Consider the following 25,143-nt stretch of genomic DNA (forward strand, 5'->3'; position numbering starts at 1 on the left):
ATTCTTTTTCCCTGTGCCCCACCGTGTCTGCTGGGAAGCATGGTGTTTGGCACATTTGGGGAGAAAATAAGTCTTCTGTCTTTTGGCAGGAATTTCTCAGCCGAAGTATGACTGGAGATAAGGTAGGCTAGGGTCTTCAGCACACCAAACACAGAGTCTTGGAGAAGGGAGAGTTTAGGAGAGTGGTTGAAAACGCTCATTTCTCAGAAATGGCCTTCTGAACTTTCAAGCACGCAGAATCCGTCAACCCTTTGTCCTCTTTTAGTTAACCCAGGACCCCCAACACACACAAACACACACACACATACGAGGCTTTCCCTACCCCACGGAAGAATGTCTGTGGCAGCAAAGAAAGAGCCCTTTGAGCAGCCAACAGGGTGAAAACAGCCAAGGTCCCAGGACCCCAGGGACATTTCCAGCCTGTGGTTTGCCGACCTAACCCAAAGGACCTCCTGACTGGCTGGTCATCTTGGAAAGATTAGCATTTCTGTGAAAGGGCAGAACTGACAAGACTATAGAGAAAGAAAGTAAAAAATAACCCAAGAGATAAGCGGTGCTAGCACATGGGAGAGGGCTGCCCCAGACACCCTGAATGTAGGAAGAGGTGTGGGGTCACCTGTGCGCCCTGTGGTCCCCGTGGTCTGCTTCTCCCCCTCTGTTCATTATCTTGGGAAAGACTTCCATACCCTTAGTAGCCACTGACTTTCCGGTGTCTAACTCCGTAATCTAGGAAATGCTCATCTATTCCCCAAGAGTCCGTTAAGACCCCCTTGGGATTTTGCTGTCAGGTGGCAAGCTCAGGTCCCCGCTGCCACCTGACTGCCTGAAGCACGGGGAATTTCCACATAGACTTTCTGTGCTTCGGAAATGTACAAGAGCAGGCTTCTTTTCTTGCCCGTTCTTCTGGAAACACAGATCCCTTTCAGTGTCTCTTCTATTTTCTAACCTTTGACAGAGACTTAGGACATAAGCATGAACAAGCCCTAGGAACCTGGGTGACTGAATACCAGCTGGGGCTGAAAATCACCCCTTGATGTTTCACCTGGAACAAGCACTCGAGGGAAACCTAACAGAACTGGGATTCCAACGCCATTCCCGGTCTCTGCCCACTGTACTTTGAGGCTGAGAACTGTATTCCCTCCAATAATGCGGAATCCACGATTCAGAGCAGGAAAAGCAGAGAGAGACTCTCCTCTTCCCTCCACTGGCCTCCTGCGCTATAGCCCCACCTCCCTTCCCCAATCTGGAAAGAGCAGCAGAGTGAGGACCCTCCACCCACCCCGGAGGCTCGGGATGCAGCCTGGGAGCAGCAGGGGGGCTGGGACAGGCAGACATTATCCGTCCTTCGCCCCCAACGTGCAGGCCCAGCACCCTGTGAGAACAGCCATTTGGTCGGCAGCTTCGGGGAGGATAAGGCTGAGGCCAAACAGCTCTACAGCAGAAGTAATTTGCCCCAAGTATTGGTCCCGCTTGGAGGTAAAACAATTAGTGGGTTGATGACAGCCTGATGTTTAAGAAATCATTTTTTTCAACAGAAGAGAGGGGGGAAAGGGTTGCTTAAAAGAAGCCCTTTAACTCAGAAGGCAGTCCCATACACCTTACAAATTCAATGCCCTCTGAATACACATCCATCTGTCACAGCAGGGAATCTTTCAACTCGCAAAAGAGCAAGAGAAGGAATTCAGATCAACATCACGGACTGCAGCAATAAAGATGGTGCCGAATCACCCCTTACCCTCGAGGCAGGAAAGAATCAAGAAAGAATTTCAAAATCTCTTTATACAATTAAAGAAAGGGATCCGGTGGGGGAAGGGGCGAACACAGAGATCAAGAAGTTTAAGGTTTGCTATTTTTAAGCTCAAAATAAATCATAAGAAGGAACTAGAAGGCTCAATTTTATTTTTAAGATCTTATCTAAGGCCGGAACAGCATCTAGCATTTGGGGGGAAGGTGGGGTGGGCAAACCGTCAGGCCAGCATCAGTCTTTTTACCCCCTCATCCAGTCCCGCACCCCCGCAAAAAAAAAAAGTCTGTTACGTGCTTCCAGAATTTTACAATCTTGAATTACAGCTTTCAAATAATTCAGATTCCACTATAACAAATCTCAGAGATGGGAGGCAGACTACAAAGAAAATCCAGCAAAATATATTCAGAGAACTGTACCCAAAATGGGAGCAAGGCAAAACAGCGGATGATGTGGTAAATTTGGCAGCAGAGTACCAGCAAGACAGCCCTGTAAGAACTGCACATTTATTATTTCCCCAAAACTACTTTCGGGTCCACTGTTGTCAGCTATTACTTTTTAAGAAGTCTAACTTTTACACGGATCATTTATGAAACCAAAGCAAACCACCCAGAACCCTAGCACTGTGCATATAAAAAGCATTTCCTTAAGAGAACCAGAGTTCTTTAAAATAGATATATATCAGCTGGCTGAGGGGCCACGGCAAGGTCTACACCCAACAGGATTGACGGCCCAGGTGCGGGGTGTTTTTGCCACTTCCTTGCATCAGAGCACAACTCTATTTTGGTTTGGCCCCCTCACGATTTTCTTTTCTTCAAATCAGTGAGAAAAATATATGTATACTCAGATATGTTAATAAATATGCACATCTCTTTATAAAGTGGGATCGCCTCCCCACCCCCAAAGCTTCTTTACCTATGTGAAGATATAAAAGCTTATCGCTCCCATCATGAGAACTTTCTAACCATCACAGAGTTGGAGGTAAGTGTTGTGACCACAGCACTCAAGGACCACACTGCGATTTTTACTGCCTGTTCTCTCTGTTGAGATGCCTGAGTTCTCTTCTGGCAGAGACACGGGTGCTTAAATCCAAGGTCTTTTTCAATAAGTACATTTTTTAAACGTGAGCCAGGGGGGTGTCTGTCAGCTGTGGGGAAACAAACCTCCTGCTCCGGCAGAGGCTGGCAACCCGGTTTCCATGTATGGAAGTGAACGAAAGCAGTAAAACCTCAGGCATGAATCTGGGCAGGGCTGGGGGTGGGGGCGGCATTCCTTGCTGCGAAAGCAAGTCCTGGCCCAGAGCGATGGACTCTGCCCCGGGCCTGGGGTCCCGTGGATTCTTTAGTGGAACAGCCATAAGGGCAGAAATGATGGGAAGCAGGAAAGCTACGGGGCATCTGGGAAGTGGAGGCTAGTCTGCTCAGAGAGCATGGACAGAAGGGGCCAGGCGGTCCCAGGAGCAAAGTCTGAGCCCTGGAAATCAGTGCCACTCGGCGCACGCGTGCACACGCTGACCTCAGCGTGCTGGAATGCAGAATTCTCCCCCATTTGCAGTCCATCTCCATTGCCCCACCAGGCCAGCACTCGAGGAAGGGGAGAGTTTCTGTGTGGCCTAAGAGACTCATGACTGAGGCAGAAGGCGCAGTGACCCATTTCTTGACCAGGGTGAAAGAGCTGCAAAAAAGTTGAGGTCACACCGTGAAGGCTGGAGTTGGATAATCAGTGCTGGAGCCCTGCAGGGGTCATGGACACCACGACTCTGTGCCTCGGTATCCTCCTCTGTGTAATGGGGATAGTCACAGTAGCTACCCCCATGAGGCTGTTGTATGAAGCCTACAGTGCTGTGTGCTGTGCCTGGGACAAAGTATATGCTGTAAAATGTGAAGTATTATTATAACAATCGTAAAGTACAGAAATGGCTTCAGGAAGACTTATGGTACCAGTCCTAAACTGAGAAATCCAAGTGGTACTTTGCAAACTTCTCTGACATTTCATGTTCACACCATTGCTCACCCTCTCTGATGCACCTTCCCTTGGGCACTCTGACCCCCCTATTTGTACTCCTTTCTGTGTTCCTTTGCAGTCTTATTGCCAGGTCTCTGCTGGGGTTCCCCAGAACCTCCCCTCAAGACCCCCCTCCTCTCCCCACACGCTCAGTCCCTTTCATGGCTCTGTGTGCCAGTGATTCACCCATCTTTTCCAGGCAGAGACCTACCTCTCCACATAGCTGGAATCCAGCAGCCAGACAGATGGACATCTCTACTGGTTTTACCTCCCATTTTCCCTGCCTCAGTTGGTAGCATACCTTGATGACATTAACTCCTTCCTTCCTCACTCTGTCAGGTCAGTCTGCTCTAATGAGTGACACAGACCAGGCAGCTTAGACCAGAGACATTTATTTCTCACACATGTGGAGGCTGGAAGTCCAAAATCAAGGGGCTGGCAGATTCAGTGTCGGGTGAGGACTCTGGTTTGCAGACCGCTGCCTTCTTGCTGTGTCCTCACACTAGAAGGTTAGGAAGCAAGGTCTGAACCCCTCCTCTTGCCAGGGCACTAATCCCATGATGAGGGTTCCAACCTGATGACCTCATCTAAACCTGATGACCTTCCAAAGGCCCCCACTCCCAATACCATCACACTGGGGGTTAGGGCATCAACAGGAATTTGGGAAGGACATAAATATTCAGTCCACAGCACCCTCCAGAGCCAAGACAGCCATCAATTACATCTCCTAATGCTTCTCCAATCCACTCCCTCCTTCCCATCCCCACGACCCTGGGAGGAAGCCCTCACCTTTCTCCCTCTGGGTCCGAAATATACACAATTTAAAAAATGTTAGTAGCCACATTAAAAAGTAGAAGAAAACAAGTAAAATTAGTTTTAATAATATTTTTTATTTAACCCACCTTATCCAGAAGATGATCATCTCAACATGTCATCGGTATAAAAAAAATTAATGAGATATATTCTATTCTTTTTTTATGCCACATTTTTAATATCCAGTATATATTTAACATCAGCACATCTCAGGACCAGCCACAGACAAAGTACTAACAGCCACACGTGGCCTAGTAGCTCCCATAGTGGACAGCGTGGTTCTAGTTTCTTCCTCTCAAGTCTACTGTCTACACAGCTACCGTGGTTATGTATCTAATTTGATTAGGGAGTGTCCCTGCTTAGAACCCATCAGTGGCCCCTGTCAGGACTCAGTCCACACCCTGATGTTCCTTCATTTTCTGCCCCACATGCCCGTAAAGCTTTGCCCCTCACCCCTCACTCCTGCCTCTCATTTTGGAGGGTACAGCTCAGTGGTAGAGCGTGTGCTTAGCAGGCATGAGGTCCTCAGTTCAATCCCCAGTACCTCTGATAAACAAATAAATAAAATATAAAAATAAACCTAATTACTACCTCTCATTTTAAGCTCCAGCAATGAGGAACTGCAAAATGCAGATTCTGTATCAGTAAGTACAGTATGACACTAATCGTTTCAAACACACTCATGTATGTATATACATATAAAACGTGTGAAAGTACAGACGGCGGGGGTGTATCTGGATAGAAAAGACTCTGGGAAGATAGGCACTAAAATCTAAACAATGCTGATCTCTGGCTGGCGGAATTTGGGTGTTCTTATGTATTTTTCTTTTTGCAGATTTGTATTTTCTAATTTTTAAAAAAAAAACCACATGATTAAAAATGTGGAGGGGGGATAGGGTAACTTGCTGGAGGACTGGGCCCCAAAGCCAAGCAGTATTAAATTATAGAGGCTGTTCTGCATGTTTAGCGTAATACTTTGGGAAAATGGGCACAATCGATCCTCGTTATTTACTAATTCCGTATCTGTGAATTTGCCCACTTGATAAAACTTATTTGTAATCCCCAAATCAGTCGTGGTCATGCTCAGCTGTGCACAAGGTGGTTAAAAAATCAGTGTCACCCACCACATGTGTTCCGAGCTGAGGTCAAACAAGGCCACACTCTGCCTTCTTATTTCAACTCTCTGTAGTGCCATATTTTTTGCATTTGTGTGTGTGTGTATGTGTGTTTGGTGATTTCACTATTTGAAATGGCTCTCAAGCATCGTGCTGAAGTGCTGTCTAGTGTCCCCAAGCACAAGAAGGCTATGATGCATGTGCCTTAAGGAAAAAATGTGTGTTAGATCAGCTTCGTTCAGACATGGGCTACAGTGCTGGGCCGTAAGTTCAGCATTACTGAATCATCAACATAGACTGAATATGGTGTCTTCACACAGAAACACAACCAGCTCTGCACATGGTCACATGGTCACCATGCAGGGCGTGGCCAGGCACGCACAGGGTCACCAGAGCTCCATGCCGCACCTCCTCCCTCCGCAGAGCAAACTGCAAATCACTTCAAGAGGACCTGCACTGGGTCTCTGCCGGTACTTTAATGTACACCAGGATGAGGCATTAGTAAGGACTGACTTTAGAAACAATTTTCACTCCTAATTTTCTGAACATGTAAATTCTCCCTCTAGTGAAACAGTAAAATAGCTGAGCTGACCCGGCAGCCCCTTTTCCAAGTGCTCAAGGCGGAAGCCAAGTATGTGTCCAGTGCTGTGCCTGTCTCCATGGCAGTTTCCATCTTCCTGCTCAGGTTGGAATGACCTCCTGGAAGCTCGGGGCAAATTCCCGTGACCTGGGCCCCAGGGCCGGCTGCCAGGGGTGCAGATCCAGGCTGTCCATCAACACGGGAAGGGCCCCAGGGTAACGGGCCTCCCCTCCCTTCCCTGCTGGCCCAGGAGGAAAAAATACTGTGGCGGCCGAGTCATCCGAATGGAATGTCTCTTTAACACTTTTGAGTCTCATCAGCCCAGATGCACAACTTGAAGCACCTGGCTCTTTGTAAATCCTTTCTTTACATTTCACGTGTTCCAGCCCTGGTAATCCCCTTCTGAAGGGCTGTTGTTCAGTGCGGCCACACGCTTGTTTTTTCAGCCACTGGAGACTTTCCAGAGAGGAGTTTTGACCGGCACCCCGGGCCTGACCCCAGCCCTCCCACAGGAAAAGGGCTCTGCTCACAGGAACAGGCTCCTGGGACCAAGTCCTAGAAGCCAAGATACACAAAATTACTCAGGAAAAACAGGACTGCGGCATTTCCCTCTTTTCAGGATGCTTATCTCACTGTTCTCTGAGCAAAATCTGGCAGTAGCTTACAGACACTGGTTGGCTTTTTTTTTTTTTTTTTTTAGGGACACCAGGAGGAAAGCCAAGGAACCCTACTGACCCAGCAACAAGAGCCTGGAGGCTGGAACCTGGAGGAGGCTGGTCAGCCGAGAGGCTGCCTCCTCTCTGGGCCTCAGTTTTCTCATCTGTAAAGGAAGGGGGCTGCTACCTAATCCCCAACATCCTTTCCAGTTTAACATTCGATCACATGGGCCAACGTTATGCAACAAGAGCTTTTGTTTAATCGTCATCACAGCACAAATATACAAAAGAATGCATGCCTCTGTTTAACTTCGCCTCACCTTTATGCTTGGAATTTCATTTCTTTTTTTTTTTTTTTGACTATTCTATTTTGTTTTTGCTTTGTGAGGGGAGAGTAATCAGGTTAGTTTGTTTGTTTGTTTATTTTTAATGACAGTCATTCCTATTTCTATCCGAATCCTATCAACTGGTCATCCATTCTTTATTTCAGTACGTATCTGTGCCAAATATGTATCAATCTGATCTACCAAATGTACTACGTGTGAATGATACAATGATGAACCTTACAAGGGTCCCTGCCCTCAGGAACTTTCTGGTCTGGCAGAACAGAACAATAGTCACCCCTCCTGACTGAGGACCGTGTGCCTCGCACTAGGCTGAGGGACCTCTTATATTGTCTACCATCTCAAACCTCCATGGCAACCCTCTAAGTAGATACTACTATCATTCCCATTTTACAGATGGAGAAACTGAGGTTTGGGAAGAGTGAAGTAACCTGCCCAAGGTCTCAATGCCAGAGAGTAGAAGAGCTGGATCTGCACCAGGCCATCTACGAGAGAGCTTGGCCTCTCCGGCTGCTGTCTGACCAGGTCAGGGGACTTTCAGTTCTCGGAGCTTTTCTTGACAACTCCAGCCCTACCAGAACCAACACATCAGCCATCATCCTATATAGACTCTAAATTTATAATATATATCATATATATCATTAATATATACCTATGTATATGTCATATATACGATACCTTATCTCCCCAGCTAAATTATCAATGCCTTTGAGCACAGAAACTGTCACTAATTTCTCTGCATCCTGACACTCTCAGAGGCAAATCAGATACTCAAAACACATGTGACTGACCAAGAATGAGCAGTGTTAATACAAAGCCCTGAAAAGCGCAAACTTGATTTTCGTAATATGAACACACATACGAAGTCAGAAATCCAGTTCAGAGTCTTAGTTTCTGTCATCGTCACCTCCCGATCCCTTTCTCCTCCACACTGTACAGGAGTGGAAAATCCCCAGATTAATTTCCTTTCCTTTATTTAACAAACAGAAGCCATTAACCCAGCATTTCTTCTTTACCATCTAAGGAAGCATATCTAAAACGTGTTTCTGCAGCCTGGCCCAGGATGAGGTTCTTTAGCTCGATTTTGGCCTCCTTGGTACAAAAAGCATCTGTTTCTTACTATATGGCATGTCTGGAATCCAGGCCTCCTTTCTCATCTCAAGCCCAAGCCCCCAAGAGAGGCCACCATCACCTTGCAAACAGACCACGGCAGTCGGCTTTCCCAGAATCTTCACGCACAAAATCGCACCTCCCAATCAGCATCACAGACAGCGTATTTTCCTGACCATCTGCCAAAGGAACTTTTGTTTTCCTTAGGAAAGGTAAAAATGTTCCCCATCGAGCACAGGGAGACTCTGTCACTCATCAAGTTTCCAACACGCGTCGTCTCTCTCCATCTCATGCTCACTCTTGAGCTGGATCAAATGAACTTTCTCCTTCTCAGCTTTCCCCCTTCATTCCCACATGGTTATTTATATCCAGAATATCTTTCTTTCTTAATCCACTGGACTCCCCTCCCCCTCATTTGAAAAGGTCACTTTCAACTCATTCTTTCCAGAAAGCTTTCTGGATTGTAAGTGGCTGCAAGCTGATTCATTCCCCCCATGTTTCTTTGCTTGATAAGCAATAATAAGCAAGTTACCTAACCTTCTGAAGATGCCTCTAACTGCTACCTCGATTAAAAGGGTGGGAGGGAGCCCTGAACTAAAACGAAGCACTCACACAATATTGTAAGTCAACTATATTTCAATTTTTTAAAAAAGCAAAAATAAACAAATAAAATGAAGCATTTGCAGGGAGGATATAGCTCAAGTGGTAGAGCACATGCTTAGCATGCACAAGGTCCTGGGTTCAATCCCCAGTACCTCCTCTAAAAATAAATAAATAAACTTAATTACCTCCCTCCCCCCACCAAAAAAAAAAGTATATATATAAGGAAAAAAAATGAAGCATTCAAAAACTGGATGCCCACTCTTTCAGGCAAGAGTCCCATGATATTCTTCACATATACTTAACTTCTCATTAAAATGTATATATATGCATGACTGAGACAGTATGCTTACATCAGAAATTGACACATTGTAACTGACTATACTTCAATTTTTTTTTAAGTGATTACATTCAGAACATTTGGAAATCAGTGACCCATTATCCAAAAGCAGAACCACCTTAACATAACAATAAGTAATTTGGGGTATTTACTTCAATCTTTCTTCTTATATGTCTGTTTAAATAGTGTTGCAATCACGGTGTCTGTGTGATTTGGGATCTTGCTTTTTTGAATACAATATCTGAAGTATGGCTTTATGTTCCAGCCAAGGACATTAAATCATGTTCAACATGATTCTGAGCACTGTAATTTACTTAACCACTTTGTGACGAACATTTAGGACATTTCTAACATCTTACTATTACATACAGCTTTGAAGAATACCTTCATGAAGGTAAGATGAGGCAAGATCACTAGTTTCATTCTGACACATTTAGTCTGCACTTATGACTATATGCTCAGAAAATATCCTCACTTCTAAACTGACACTAATTCCCTTTCTGTTCTTAAATCAAGGGGCGCTTTAAAGGTTCACCAGATCTTTGCAAAGTTTGCTTTTCATAATTTCAATTATCTATCCATCTATTTACTAAATCTATTTAATTCCCATAGCAACCCTTTGATTTTTCATAAGCGACTTGCCTACATGAATCTACCACCAAAGGAGTGATAATCTCAGCTGCCTCATACAGAAAAGAAAAAGGAATATTCAGGGGAAAGGGAAAGTGTGTGTGTGATATGGGTAAAAAGACCTCTGATGTAATATTTGTACATTTTTCTCAAAGCAACAGATGCATTCCTATGATTCTGTAGGGGAGTTTTTCTAAGAGGCAGAAATCACATCTCAACGAGCTCACAGTCTAAAACAATCCGGCCTAATAATGAAATCCGACCTTCTATAGTGAAAATAGTAGTCACTGGACCTTACTTTATCTATTTCTTAACTTTGGATTCTGGAGGTGATGGGTTTTCTAAAAGTGCAGCACATTTTAGGAAACAAAAACTTATACTAAATGCAAGTCGCCTAATAATTAGTCACCAGAAAAGGCACAGCAGAATCCAAGAGGCTGGCCTGGGGAAGCCTTTTGTCCCTGTATAAATCTGAATACTCTTGGAAGGGGAGACTGACAGCCTCAGAGAAGGAAACTCTTAGTTCTATCCAAGTGGCAGGGCACAGCAGTGGGAATTTCACCGACATTGTCCTCTCATCGCTTTATGTCAGTCCTAGAGGGGGCCCCTCTCAGAGGACAGAGAAACTGCTTTCAAGGTCTCCTTAGCTCTCCGTGCTCAGTGAGCATGTCAGGCTAAGTCATTTTCCTTCTGGGGACCTTGGTGGTTTGGGAGGGATTCTGTTCCTTGTCTATATCTTTGTTGGGTTCATTACCAAGGCAGACACGATACCAAGTTATCAGAGGGCTGTATAATGACATTTCTAGACTTTGCCCGCCTGAGACAGAAAAACCAGCCCTGTCAAGGCAGCAAATATATGAGCAAGATCTACAAAAAAGGCCTGGTTTAAAAAAAAAAGGTATGTGTGTGTCAGGGTCACACACATATACATGCTTATATACGCACAAAATACCTTTTTTTTCTTTTGTTGAAGTATAGTTGCTGTGTGATACTGTATAAGCTACAGGTTTATAATGTAGTGATTCACACTTTTTAAAGGTTATACTACACTTATATTTATTATAAAACTTTGGCTTTATTCCTCATGTTGTACAATATACCCTTGTAGCTTATTTTATACCTAGTCGTTTGTGCCTTTTAATCCCCAGCCCTAGACTGTCCCGCCCCCTTCCCTCTCCCCACTGGTAACTACTAGTTCATTCTCTGTATCTGTGAGGCTGCTTCTTTTTTTTGTTGTTATAGCCACTAGTTTGTTGTATTTTTTACATTCCACATATAAGTGATATTATACAGTATTTGTCTTTCGCTGTCTGACTTATTTCACTTAGCATAATGCCCTCCAGGTCCATCCATGTTGCTGCAAATGGCAAAATTTCATCCTTTTTTATGGCTGAGAAGTATTCCATTGTGTATATGTGTATACACACACATACCACATCTTTATCCATTCATCAGTTAATGAACACTTACGTGGCTTCCATATCTTGGCAACTGTAAATAAAGCTACTGTGAACCCTGGGGCACAGGTATTTTTTCCAAGCAATGTTTTTTGTTTTTCGTATATACACCCAGGAGTGGAACTGCTGGGTCATATGGTAGTTCCATTTTTAGTTTTTTGAGAAACCTCCCCACACTATTTTCCCAAAACACCTTTGAAGAGACCTACCAGAAACTGATCATGGTGGCTGCTTGGAGGGAGGCCAACTATGGTCAGCGGTGGAAGTGATGCTTACTTTTCCCTGCATGCCTTTCATTTTATTTGAAATTTTTTTCTAACATGTGAAGGCACTATCTTTTCAGAAAATAGAAATTAATTCCCAATGCTAAATCTGTTTGTGTAAAAGAAAAAAACAGTTAAGCACCTCCACTTACATGTATCTCTTCTTTTTCTGGAAGAATATACAAGACACCATTAACAGTGGCTATCTTTGGAAAGAGAATTCTTTTTACAACGAACTAGTGAAATGCTGGCTTTCTCTCGGAAATGGGAAAAAGTGAATAGTGGAAAGATAGTGTTTAAGTATATGCTGAATGAAGGAATATAAATGGCTTTTTAATGTAAACAGCAGTAAAGCCATAATCTATGCTGTGTATGCATAACGACAAATCCCACTCTCCTCGTGAAGGCGCACCATGTTTTGTTCCAAAGGTCTGGATTCACCTGGTAACTACTGTCTCTTTGGTCAAATCAACTGAAGAACAGACTCAGATGATCTCAGGGGGAAAAGTTATTAATTGAGCCTCTGCAGGAAAGCAGCGCTTCAAAAAGTGCTTCAAAACTAGAGTGTTCCACACCACAGCCCCTACAAATGAATACTTTCCACAAACCCAAATGAAAGAGAATATGTTCAAGTGGTATTAAGTAGTATTTTACTCTTAAGAACATTTGTAAAAGCTTAAAACAATGCATCCAAGCGCTGAAGCCAGCGGCCTCCTGCAAAGTTAGGCCAGTAATTTTCACTAGGAAAGTGTTTCAAGGCATTTGATTCCAATTCATCCTCGTGCCTAACATTTGAAATGTCACAATTGTTAGGGGCCAAACTGCAAAGCAGACAACAGATTCCTGGGTAATCGTAAACAGGCAAAGGCATCTGGGGAAGAAAGCAAGTCTATTTTAAAATAATGTAAATTGTTCAAAATAAATGGGCTAATTCATCCTAAAAAGTCAAATATTAAGAAAAATAAATCTATCTGCATAAGACAGTGGGTGGCTTTGTTGCTAGTTACTGTCTCTGGTTAATTCTGAAAGAAAATGCCACACAATTAATTAGCCAGCCGATTCTCATCCTGCCTGCGCTGATGGGGAGAAGTGGCTTTACGGAAAAGACTCCCTCAGGCTCTATTGATGCCCTAATGAGACACTCGGGGAAGGGGGGTGCTGGGATGCTGGGATGGGGACAAGGCAGCCACTACTGCCACACAGCCTTCAGGAAGTGCAGGATCTGGGCCTCCTGAACCAATGAGGTTCTCTCAACTCTACCCCGACTTCTTGGGGTGTCTGGCCACAGCTATTCTTACAGGGTCCTCTGCAGGGGACAGATGTCCCAATGCTCCACACATGCCCAAGCTGACGTAGCAACTCTTCCTAGAAAGTATGAATTACTTCGGAGGAAGAGAATACGTGCCCGTAATATCAGCTAACTGCAACCAACAGATGGATGGAGTATCAACATTCAAAAGGGCTGAAAGGGGGAGATGCTGCAAAGTACAGGTTGGCGAAGTTGCCGTTGACCCTTGAGATCCTATAGCTTAGCATAGAGAACTATATTCAATACCTTGTAATAGCCTATAATAAAAAAGAATATAAAAAGGACTATATATATATATATATGAATCTCTATGTTGTACACCAGAAATTAACACATCACTGTAAACCAACCATACTTCAACTAAAAAAAACTTTTAAATTAAAAAAGATCCTACAGCTTATTACAGGTCCTAAGCACTTAGGAAAAGACGCAATCAAGTTAGAAGTAAGTATGGGCTCATCAAACACAAGGCATTTCAGTCTATCTTTCCTTGAAAGGGAAATAGCACATATCTAAGTTACAGCAAGCCATCAGTTACAGTCTCCTAGGATAAACATGCTAACCAGATGGAGAAATGTGGACTGAAGAATAATACCATTAGGCAGACTGAGAACTGGCTGGATTTGAAGTTGGTCAAACTGACCAACAGCCCACTCTTAGCTAGCCATGTGCCCCAGGACACCATCACCAGACTGAGTCAAGTCTGGAAGGGACCACACAGTTCCAAGCTCAGACGGAGCTATGATCATTGTGGATGACTACAGGGGCATAAAAAAGATTTCAAGAGACTGTAAAAAATCATCAAATCTAAATAAACTGATTCTTGGGGAGAGAGGGTATAGCTCAGTGGTAGAGTGCATGCTTAGTATGCACAAGGTCCTGAGTTCAATCCCTGATATCTCCACTAAAAATAAACTGATTCTTAAAGGTGACAGACAGAAAATTTGGGACTCTGTTCTCATTTGTTCAGGTATAAAACTGGCAAGAAAACACTTTGGAGTTTTACTGACCAAAAGGTCAGTGAATCAACACCATGTGATGTGACTGTCAGAAAAGCTAATGCAATCTCAGGCTATGACAATGTAAGTCAAGATTAAAATCTAGAACAAAGGAGGTGATAAGCTTACCCTTTGTGCTTGGTGCAGACCACACTGGAGTCTGTGTTCAGGTTTGGGGACTACTTTTTAAGTGAGGTCCCAGACAAACCTGGACAGGGCTCAGATACAAATGGCCAGGAGGGTGAGGAAACTGAAATACACGTCATCTGAGAAATGAGAAAAGTTGTCTGTAGTTCTTTAAAGGCTGGCTAAAGCTGGGTGGTGTCAGAATGGTCTTCTCAGGAGGTGGCATGTTGTGGTCACTAGAAATTCCCCAGCAGGGGGTCGGGGCCCACACGGAGACGAGCAGAACAGAGGGATGAAGAAGGACAGCCCTAGAGCCACTTGTGCCTGCAATGTGACCTACACCTGGACTTCTCAACCACAGGAGGCTAGGGCCCTTTTGAACCCAGGAGTCAATATGCTAGAGACCTGGCTAAAGAGGAAAATACAGATAAGAAAGAGTTGAGAATGTGGCAAGGGGGCAGACCCAGAAGACAGAGAACGTGTAAATGAAAGGCAACAACAAATAAATGGTCAGGGAGAGGGGAGAGGGGAAAAGAGATTTTAGAGATACAGGTACCAAATGTAATGGGTAGACCTTATCTGGATTCAAACAACTCCAACTGTTTAAAAAACAAAAACAAAAACAAAAACACATGAGACAATTAGGGAAATCGAAATACTGGCTGGATGTGTGCTGATAATAAGGCATTACTAGATTTTTAAGGTATGATATGCTATCTATCGTGGTTACTTTTTTTTTTTAAGAATTACTTAGTGAAATGTTTAAGAAGGAAATGATATGATGTCTGGGAATGTCTTCCAAGTAATCCAGTGAGGGGTGCAGGGAATGGGTGTCCATGAGTTGATTGTATTTGGGTGCTGGATGCATGGGGGTTCCCTGTACTATTTTCCCTACCTGTGTGATGTTTGAAGTTTTCCATAATAAAAAGTTAAAAAAATAAATAAATGGCAGGAGGAATAGGCATAGACCAGTATCTCTCCCATCTTCCCTCCCAGCTCAAAAGTGAAAATAGAATCCACTCGGTAAAACTGAGCATTCAAAATAGCTCACTGGTAGAGCATATGCTTAGCACGCACGAGATCCTGAGTTCAAACCCCAGTACCTCGATTTTAAAAAATTCTAAAATAAAATAAAAACTCTTGAAAAAAAAAAAACTGGGCAGTCAATTAGTCACAGAGATGGCCTGCAATCATACCTATATTCAAAGACATGGATATGTTATCAAATCAACAACTGACAAAGAATGATTGCTGTCCCTGTAAGAAACTGAAGAGAAACCAGATTACATGATAGACCATTAGAAGCAAAGAGCCAGGTGCTGAAGGTAAAGAGCATACAAAGAAATTAAAAAGCTGAAAATTCCTCTCTCTTGCAATCTAGATAACCATTTTAAAGGATGGAATGACCAAGCACCTGAAGTACACATTTAAATGGCACTTACAATACACCAGGCACTGTTCTAAACAATGTTCAAATATTGCCTCATTTAATCCTTAATGACACAACCCTGTAAGGTAGATACTATGATCTCCATTTTACTGACCAGGAGCTTAGAGACACACACATTAGGTAATCTGCACCAACGTCACATTGCTAGAATGTGGTGGACACAGGATTCAAACCCAGGAAACTCGATCCAGAGTCCATACTCTTACCTGCTGTGCAATGGATTGTAAATGTCCACTCAAATGGGGGTATTTTGGAAGGTCCGTGGGTTTAAACGATTTTGTAAGTTGCAGTCAAGTACGTGCCCAAAGGTGAAAAAAGGCTGCCCTCAGACCCACATCCAGTGCCATTCAGGACTCAGAGGGAAAGACTGGGATTCTGCTGACTACATACTGTTCTGCCCAATCTTATTTCACATCAAACCCTAAAAAATGAGTAACAGATGAGGCAGCTGTGCTGTGAGCCACCACGATCAAAAGAAAACTGTCTTGACCTGATCACATATTGATGGGGGAGGGGAAAGGCAACGTCTTCTGATTTTCAACCTACTCAATCCATTCAGATTTTTTGATCTCAGGGATATTGACCAAAAAAGACATAAAACACTGTAAAAACCGATTCATCTGGATAAAATTCTCCTAGGGAAACAAAGAGGGAAATCCTATCCCTAGAACAGCAAAACTCACCACACCACACCCTGTTATGACTACTCAACAATGATCCAAGATAAAAACATTATTAACCGTAGAAATACTACTTGAATTTACCTGTAATTGGTGTCTGCCTCAAAATAATCTAATGGGAAGTGGAGGACAGATGCACTAGAAAGGAATGCTGAACATTAAGCTTAAATTGTTTTTTAAAATGGGTTTTCTGAGGTGTAGCTCATACAAAAATACCTTGTGTGTGTATGTGTGTGTGTGTGTGTGTGTGTGTGTGTGTGTATGTGTATGAGTATATATATATCTATCTGATCCAAGAGTTATATGACTAGCAACCAGCAGAAAAATTTATGTTTGCCTTTAATCACAGATGCCACAGAACAAAAGTTTCCATTACAGGGTTTCACTCCAGAATAACAGCTTTCAAGCAACTTTCAATTACTATACTTCTTACTTGTCATAAAGCAGAAAGCACATGTTTGAGATTTCACTGGAAGTCAGAACAGCAGTTTCTGAAAACCTCATAAAAGGGAGGACTGATTTAGTCCTAGGATCTCGGCAGGATACCTGAAGTTCAATTTCGTCTCTGAACAAAAGCACGAAAGCAGCCCTAGGTCTTTACATAGGATAAAGGGGAGTTGGGGGCACTTTACCGGCTGATCTAGAAAAAGCCAAATCATTAAAAGACTCTTAGAAACCATTGCCACAGAAAGGTAGCAACAGAAAAGTTCTGGCTCTCCTGTCTTCCTTGCAAGAGCAGATTTTTTTTTTTCCAGCAAACGTTTTAAGCAGTTAAACTACCTCTATCTTATTTCAGAGTCTATTATGCATATCTAGAGTGAATCCACACGGAAAGCTATTTGTTGAAAAGAGAAGTTTCAGCTCCCTTCTCTTCCCTGGAGAATGTCTGATGTGAACATTTTTTAAGATTCAATTTCTTGAACAGAAAGGACTGAGTTGAATTCAAGAGAGTTCAGTTGGGCCCTTTCATCCAATACTGTGACCCTGATCTAATAATTGGTTCTCTTTGCATCAATTCTCCAACTCAAATATACTCTGAAAAAGTAAAATGTTTAATATCTACTGATTACTAGCTGCTGGAAGACATAGTATGCATGCGGTTTGAGTTCCTCGGAAGAAAGATGCTAGAGAAATACAAACTACTCAGGAAATAAAAAAGTATGGAATGATAAGCCTGCAGATGGAAGACTGTTTTAATGGCCAAGATTTTGACATTTCAAAAATGGAGAGGTGAGTCTTTTCCTATTTTTGAGCACAGAATTACAAGGCAATGGAGTTACACATTCACTTGCTCATGTAAGTGCTCTTTAAAACACTCATTAAGAAACAAAAACAAAAACACCCACGTACTGTGGGTATATGCAATTACACAATTCAATTAGGGCCCAAGCCTAATATTAAATGTTAAAATTAAAATCAAGCTAAGCACTAGAGAAAGTGCACATTCCCACTCACATAACGTGGAAGCTACCGTGTTTTCGAGTCACCCATCTGAAAGTCACACACTTGCTTTCCATGACCAGACTATCCAATTCTCAGCACCTAAACACTGATCATCTTCTGGTTTTTGTCCTCAAGGAGCTTACAGTCAAATGAAAAAGATTCATTAAAAAAGAAATCACAAAGGTTAAGGTCTAGGACATCCGTATATTCCATCTACAGACGCTCACGGAAGCATCCCACCTAGAGAGCAAAAAAACAGGAAAGCTTCCTACAGCTGGGAAACCAGGACTGAATTTAGAAAGGTCCAAACTTAGCCAGGTGGGAGGAGAGGGAACACTGCCCAGGTGGGAGATGAGACAGGAGAAGAGTTGGGGACCACGCTCTAGAGTTTGGATTTGACCCCAGAGGCTATGAAGAACTACTGAAGAATTCTTAAGCAGGAGAATGACAAGATCAAAGTTGTGCTTTTGAACTTGTCATTCCATTCTGGAAACAGTCCAGAGCAGTGCTGTTCAAGGTGGGTCTGAAGCCCAGGGCTTGTCCATGAATTCTTTGCTACTGGTCCACAAGAGGGCAAGTACAGAAATGGAGAGTGAGCATCCAGAATCCTTAACACCAGCTCAACGTTCTAGCAGCATCCAAGCTTATTATCAACAGGCTCATCGTGTTGAACAGGACTGAGACCGATCTGTGCACAGACAACTCAGTGGGGAGTTGTAGGCAGCTCAAGCTATGCAGGAAAGAGTCATGTATAATAGGGCCATGTATGGATGTGTGACTGACTGGAAATTAACAAAACAAAAGGAAACTGCTCCTGGATGACAGACAGTTTGAAGAGCTCTACTCTAGAGAATCAGGGGTCAGGACTGGAAGCAAAGAGCCCACGGAGAAGGCTGCTGGTACACAGTGGTCCAGATGAAACGTGAACTCAAGAAGGGATGGTAAGGATGGAGAGGAGGAGTCAGAGTTAAGAGCTATTACGGAGATCAAATCAACAAGACTCAGTGCTCTTTTGATGCGAGGGATAGAGGAGAATCAAGGATGACTCCTGAGACTCAAGAACTCAGTCACTTTTTAAATTATGGCAAGATGTGAAGCAAAAGGACCCGAGAGCTTCACGAAAGTCAGGATTAGCAAAAAGATCTGAAATTATAGCTGTTCCCTTTGAGTGCCTTTGAATAAGCATAATGATAAATTAATGGAATACAGAAACCGAAGCATCCTGGTGGTTAACACTGAGCACCGCTGGGAATTCAGAACGTGAAGAAAGAACACAACCAATGCCAAGCTTACACCCTCCTCCTGAAACAAAGTCATGCAGTAAGGAGTCCAGACTAGTTCAGAACGGGGCCAGCTGGAGCCCTGGAGCCCCAGGTCCTAACAGAAAATAAAGAAGAACCCCACCCCCTACACTCTTCGACTGAGGGACTTGTTCATCCCCCTGCCCACCCCTACCCCTGGCTTTATACAACACAAAGCCTTCTTTCTCCAATTTGTGCAGATATTAACAGAAGGCCTCAAACCACAAAGAACAGTGATAGAAAGGGGATGGGGGCGGCAGGGGAGGGCGGGTAAATGCAATCAATGACCCTAACCTCAAAACCCACTGCTTTCCCCTGTGCTCTGGTTCACACCTGACCCATAAGAGAGGACAAATCAATCAACAAGAGCTGCAGACAGCCAGTCAGTCAGGCCTGAGCCACTACCTGGAAGACAAGTATTCAACCCACAAAGGCTTCAGTTCTGAGCAAACCTATCCTACAACATTCCAGAGCTGGGAAGGGAGGCGGCTCCGTGTTAGGGGGTGAGGTTTCTACGGCTCCGGAGACCTGGCACTGTCCATTTCCCACGTGAAAGAGCAGCAATCCTGCATCCCCCACGCTGCCCAGATCGGGGGACCCAGGATTGGCGGAAGACATGCCTAATGACTGTGGCAAACCACAGAAACGATCCCCAAGCACGTAATTAATTTCTCTCCAGGAAGGGTGCCTCGTCGTCTGAAAGTTGTTCCCCTTCACCATGCCTAGGCTTCCCGGATCTGTTCCACGGGCAAATATAATAAGTATGGAGCTCAGTAAACATCAGTCCTGTCAGTACTTCAAGGAACCCTGTTTGTTATATTCATTTGCTTTTGTTTCATTTTTCGAGGTCTTCCTCCTCTATTATAATTTCTTCCAGGGCAGTTCTTTCAACTCCATGATCATATCCACTTGTATGTTTATAAAAGCCATTTGTTTGAAAAGTTAAAAAATACCTTGTAACAGTTTTGCAATTCTGTAATGTGCCTCATTCCAAAGGCTCACACTGTAAAATGAATTACTAAAGTTCACGATCATTTACTAACAAATAATCATTACTAGCACTTACTGGACACAGACTCTATGTCAGGCATGTGTCTACTATCCTGTGTAGTCTTCACAACAATCCTATAAGGCAAATGTTGCTATTATCTCCACTTTACAGATGAGGCACAGAGAGGTAGGGTAACTTGCACAAGGTCACATAGCTGATAAACAGCAGAGCTGGGATCTAATCTCAGGTAGATGAACAAAAGTCTGTATTTTCAGCCACTACACTAGACAGCTTCATTATGCAGAGAAGAAAAATGAGATTGAAAAATACATTACAAATAATGGAACGAAGAAAAAGCCTCTTAAGGAAAATTGCTCTTATTACTTTAATCACATTGTTGTCTCTTATTAGATGGATCTAAGTCCTGGAGACAAAGTCAACAGAGGAAGCTTGTCCTGGCTGGTCCAGTCTCCTTATGTGGAAGGCAGGAAATCCCGATGTTCAAAGAGGTGACTTTTTGCCATCTTTTATCACCTCGAAAATGGCACGAGCTTTCTATGACCTCAGTGTCATAGAAATCATTTCTTAGTGGCAAGGGTATTTGCATCTGAGGAAGAGTTGGGAGAGATATAAGGTTATTGGAGTTGGTACCAAATCTTGCCCATCCAAAGAGCCAAAGGGATTCAGGTGAATTCTTGGTCAAGCTTCTGAATCAGAAGAATCACCCAGAGCAAGCAAACCACACAAGTACAGGAAGATATCACTTCTTCTGGCTGGAGTGGGCAGACCAGAGCCCCTGACTCTGCCGCTCTCTTGCTCCGACTTTCTCATCCTCTCTGTGGGGCAGGAAGTTCCAGGACCAAGCCAGAGCCCACTGAACCTGTCCAGGGCAAGACCAGTGGCACCACGCCGTTTGATGTCAGGGCACGCACACTGACCAAATGTCTTCCGTCAGGCACCCAGCCCAGGCAAAGCTGAGTCCTGCGGCTCTAACGCCAAAACCAGTGCTTTTCTCAGTGATGCTGAAGCAGATCTCTGTGATAAACCCTCCACTTTTTACAACTAAGAAATCTGCACTAGTCTAAAGGGGTAGATCAAATCCCCAAAGTCCAAGTCTTCACCACTATCCAACTACTCACCACATTTTCTCTCCAGAAATCTGAAAAATGCCTACCAACAAAACAAAAAACAAACCTACTTATTAAAACAAATCTAACTGCCTTCGCTTCAGGATTATATGTTTCCTGACAAAACTGCTCTTATAAAAGCACTCAGAGTTCTATAATCATCTAATTACAATTTCTATACAGCTATTTACATGGGTGTGCTTGGAAGCCAAAAAATCAAGCTTCAGTTACCTTTACACCTACCACTAAAGCAAGTTGAAACAGGACAACCTTCCATAAAGAATTTTTTTTTTAAGATGCTGGAATTCTGTTATTTGGTGTTTTCTCACAGCTCCAATCAAAATGCAGAGTCAGGCACAACAATATGTCTTAACATACATGGTCATCCCCAAACTTTTTTACTATATAAAGGGGAAATTAATAAAAGAAGAAAAAAAGAAATACCACACGGCATTTTCTTTCTCCACCATAATTTTTCAATTTTCTTTAGAGAAATGCCAGCCAATAACTAATTAGAACCATAGCCTTTGTTTTCCCGATGGGAAGTACACGAATGGTTCTACGAACAAATGTTAATGAGAACTTAAAAAAATTCGTAATCTGGAACTTTGGTTTCCCTTCAGTGTAAAAACAAAATTCTCTCCTTTAAAGCTATTTTTATAGTTGGTGAAACAACATGGACAGAGTCCATCAACAGGAAGGAAAGGGTCCACCCATTTAGCACCCTGAACTGGGGGTGTCCTGGGTTTTTCACTGTTCTTGTCATGGAACTGGCATCACAAGTTCACAGACTTCTAAGAATCCTCGTTTCAAAAAAGAGACAAAGACTCAAACTTACGGAAAAGGAATTTGCTTTACATCTCTTTCAAAGTGCATACACAGCTTTTGTGATTTCCAAATGTATGTTTTCCATGAGAAACACAGCTGATGTCTTTTCCCCTGGTATATCACCACGCCTAAGAAATGTTTCTAGGATCAGATCGTGAGTTGCCTATTCATGAACACCCAGGAGCAGAAACAAACTCCTTGAAAACTGGACTTATTTTAGACAACAAAGTGAACTATAGAATGTAACTCAAAAAAACTGTAAGCAAAAATAAATTTTTACCATGCCAGCACACCATGGTTTGGGCATGTGCCAGCAATCAGCACTGTATTTTCAAATGAGGGTCCACTGTGGGTCATCCAGAGCCTTATCCTGGTGGAATCAGTAGGTCCAGGCTAGGGTCACAGACCACCTTTTTTCATGCAAAGGAAAGGGCCAGAGCATACAGAATCAGGCATGGCCTACATCATATCAAATATTCTCGTTTTTTGAGAAAAAGCTTTAAGCGTTTGCAAACCATCTCAGTCTGCTCCATATTTTTACCATCCAGCAACTCTATTTCCCCCATTTGTGGGGGGAAACACAACAGGCCTTAGGTCTGTAACATTTTACCATCAATTTGCAAAAGCTAGAAATCATTTGTATTGCCCAATAAGGACATCATTTTACACAGACTTCGGTAGACAATAGAAACTGGTCTTAACAATGAAAATATTTTTTGGTAAATTACTTTCTGGACATTACTCCTCCCCAAAAGGATCATAAAAACCACCACCAAGGAAAACAAAGGATTCCCATGTTTAAAGCAAGAGGACTGACTGGCCATTCATATTCATGTGTTGTCAGGCATATAAATCAAATTCGGGCAAGATCACCTAAAAAGTGGTTAAAACTCCAAGTTTTGCGTCTGCGTGGTTATTAGTGAGCCCACGTTTTTCCAATGTTAAATTTACAAACTTATTTGTTCAACTGTATCTCATACTTTAAATACCAAGTCTGTACCTTCCGGGCTTCCGTGGAGGATTTACTTCAAGACACATGGGGTCACAGTATAAGCCTTTTGCTCTCACTAAATCTAAATCATGCTTCTCAACAAGGTTCTGTACACATTAAAGAAACACATGGCATGCCCTTACTATCCTCCCTAGTGTAGCCTAAAACGCCCCCCACCCACCCCCAGCCCTTCTGTCCACTCCATAAACTGAGATTCTCCTCAGGAAAGGAAGGGGCTGGAATCACACATTACGTCAGGCAAGAGCATTAATTAAGCAGGAGCGCTCCAAAACTTTTTCTGCGTTGATTCATGGCAAAATTTCCCGAATTCCTTTTATTAAAACAGACATCTTCATCCAAAAGACACACTAAAAAATCCAAGCTAATTTCAGCGGCAAACTGGGGGTAATTAGAAGTTGACAGCGAAGTATAAATTTCCCCAAATCCTCGTTTTCCCGGTGATTCTGCACCTATGGGATCGGTTCAGCATTTAATTCGAAGTATGCCAAGACCACAGTGGCCCACAAACCAAGCAACTAAGAGCTGCAAGGACGGGTCTGGTCCTGCGACCGGGAGGCATCTGGGGAGGCTGCCTGGACAGCCAGACAATGAAAGGCTCCCCGGTGGCCACTAGTTCAGCCTGAGGGGGCGGAGGGACCGCGAAGGGGAAACGAGCGAGCTCTCTTCTCGCCCAAAACCACGGTCAGCGGCCGACCCCCACCTCCAGGGAGCCAGGCGGCCTGGCCGCGGCCTCGCCCTCCCGGTCCCCAACCCCGGGGGGCGAGGGGGGTCCAGGAAGGAAAGCAGATTTCTCTGGGAAAGAGAGGAAACTTCCTGGTTCGAGCATTATGGGTAGGGGGCTAGGGCCCTCCCCCACCACTACAGGTATCCACGGGGAGGCTACCGCGGAGGGAAGGAAGCGGCCCCTCCCCGCGCCTCTGCCCGGAGGTGGGGGTCACCGAGTCGGGACTCCGGAGCGCAGCCACTCCCTATGCAAGGCTCCCAACGTGTGAGGACTGGACTCTCGACTCCCCAGGACGCGAGCCGGGGTCCCGGGAGCCGAGGGGGTTTCAAACTTCTCCCGCGGGTGCGGCCTGGCACCGGCACCGGCACCGAGGAGTTGCAGCGGGAGCCCCAAGCCGACTGGGTCCCGGGACGGAGGACGGGCAGAGGCAGGGGACGCTGAGGGGCAGGAGGGGAAGCGCGCGTAACGATGGAGAAAGCGACAGAAGGGGCGCGGGGAGGGGGGCGGCGACGACTCCGCTCCGGAGAACGCGAGGGCTGCGCACCCAGGCCGGGGGCGCCGACGAGGCCCGCGCCGCTCACCTTCCTGTGCTTCTCCTTGTAGGGCAGCGCCAGCCACGGCATGTCCCGCACGAAGTCCTGCCACTGCCGCTGGTCTTGGTCCGAGGACACGAAGACGATCTCCAGGCGGCGCCGCGGCTCCGGCTCCGCCGCCGCTCCGGCCCCCGGCCCCGGCCCGGCCCCGGTCCCCGGCCCGGCCGCCGTGTCCCCTCGCAGGCGGCCGTAGAAGGCGGCCAGGCTGGCGCTGAGCTGCGCGCAGGGGGCGCTCAGGCTGCAGCCGAAGTAGAGCCCGAGCAGCGAGATGCCGCGGGCGCCCAGCGAGTGCACGTCCACCTCCTCGCCGCCGCCCGTCACCAGCTTCTCGCCCAGCAGCTCCTCCAGGAAGCTCGACATCCTGGCCCACCGCAGCCCGGGCACGCGGGCACCCGGGCGGGCAGGCGGCGGCGACCCCACTCTCTCAGTCCTCGCGACTGGCGGAGGCAGCAGCGGCGGCGGGCACAGGCGAGACGAGAGCCCCGCCCACCGGCCCGCCTACGCCATGCCCCTCTGCCACGCCCCCTTTGTAGCTGCTGTAGCTGCTCTGGCTGCCTCGGCACTGGCCGCAGCTACACGGGCACTAGGCGCTGGCTCCCACCGCGTGGCCGAAGTGCTCGGACGACTGCCCTGGAGAGAAAGCTGACCCGAGACACCCCGGTCTGTCGGGAATGCCCGGGGCCTCAGTGAAGAAAGGAAAAGGGGCCGCCGAACTGGCCTTTCCGAGGCTGCAGTCGCGTGGGGCTGGGCTTGGCCTCAATCCCTCCCTCCGTTTCCCCTCCGCTCCCAAATTCCAAATTCTCTCCGTACTTCTCCAAAGATTCCCCGAGCCCCCCACCCCGAGTTCTCGTACCCCTCCTTGTTCCTACCCCTCCTCCTCTCTCTCCCTACACACAGCCTAACCC

The 25,143-nt window shown here is 45.0% G+C and overlaps 1 protein-coding gene across 1 annotated transcript in view; it reads right to left on the reverse strand.

Annotated features, from left to right (window-relative positions):
• NXN (nucleoredoxin) overlaps nucleotides 1–24,667 on the reverse strand; it is a 126,939-nt gene extending 102,272 nt beyond the window's left edge. Inside the window, exon 1 of the mRNA XM_072939090.1 lies at nucleotides 24,227–24,667. Within this exon, the coding sequence (XP_072795191.1) occupies nucleotides 24,227–24,598 (372 nt within the window). The 5' untranslated portion in view covers nucleotides 24,599–24,667. The remainder of the gene's footprint in view (nucleotides 1–24,226) is intronic.
• Nucleotides 24,668–25,143: the final 476 nt, after the last annotated feature.

The sequence above is a fragment of the Vicugna pacos genome, chromosome 16, assembly GCF_048564905.1.
Source record: "Vicugna pacos chromosome 16, VicPac4, whole genome shotgun sequence".
Taxonomy (NCBI): domain Eukaryota; kingdom Metazoa; phylum Chordata; class Mammalia; order Artiodactyla; family Camelidae; genus Vicugna; species Vicugna pacos.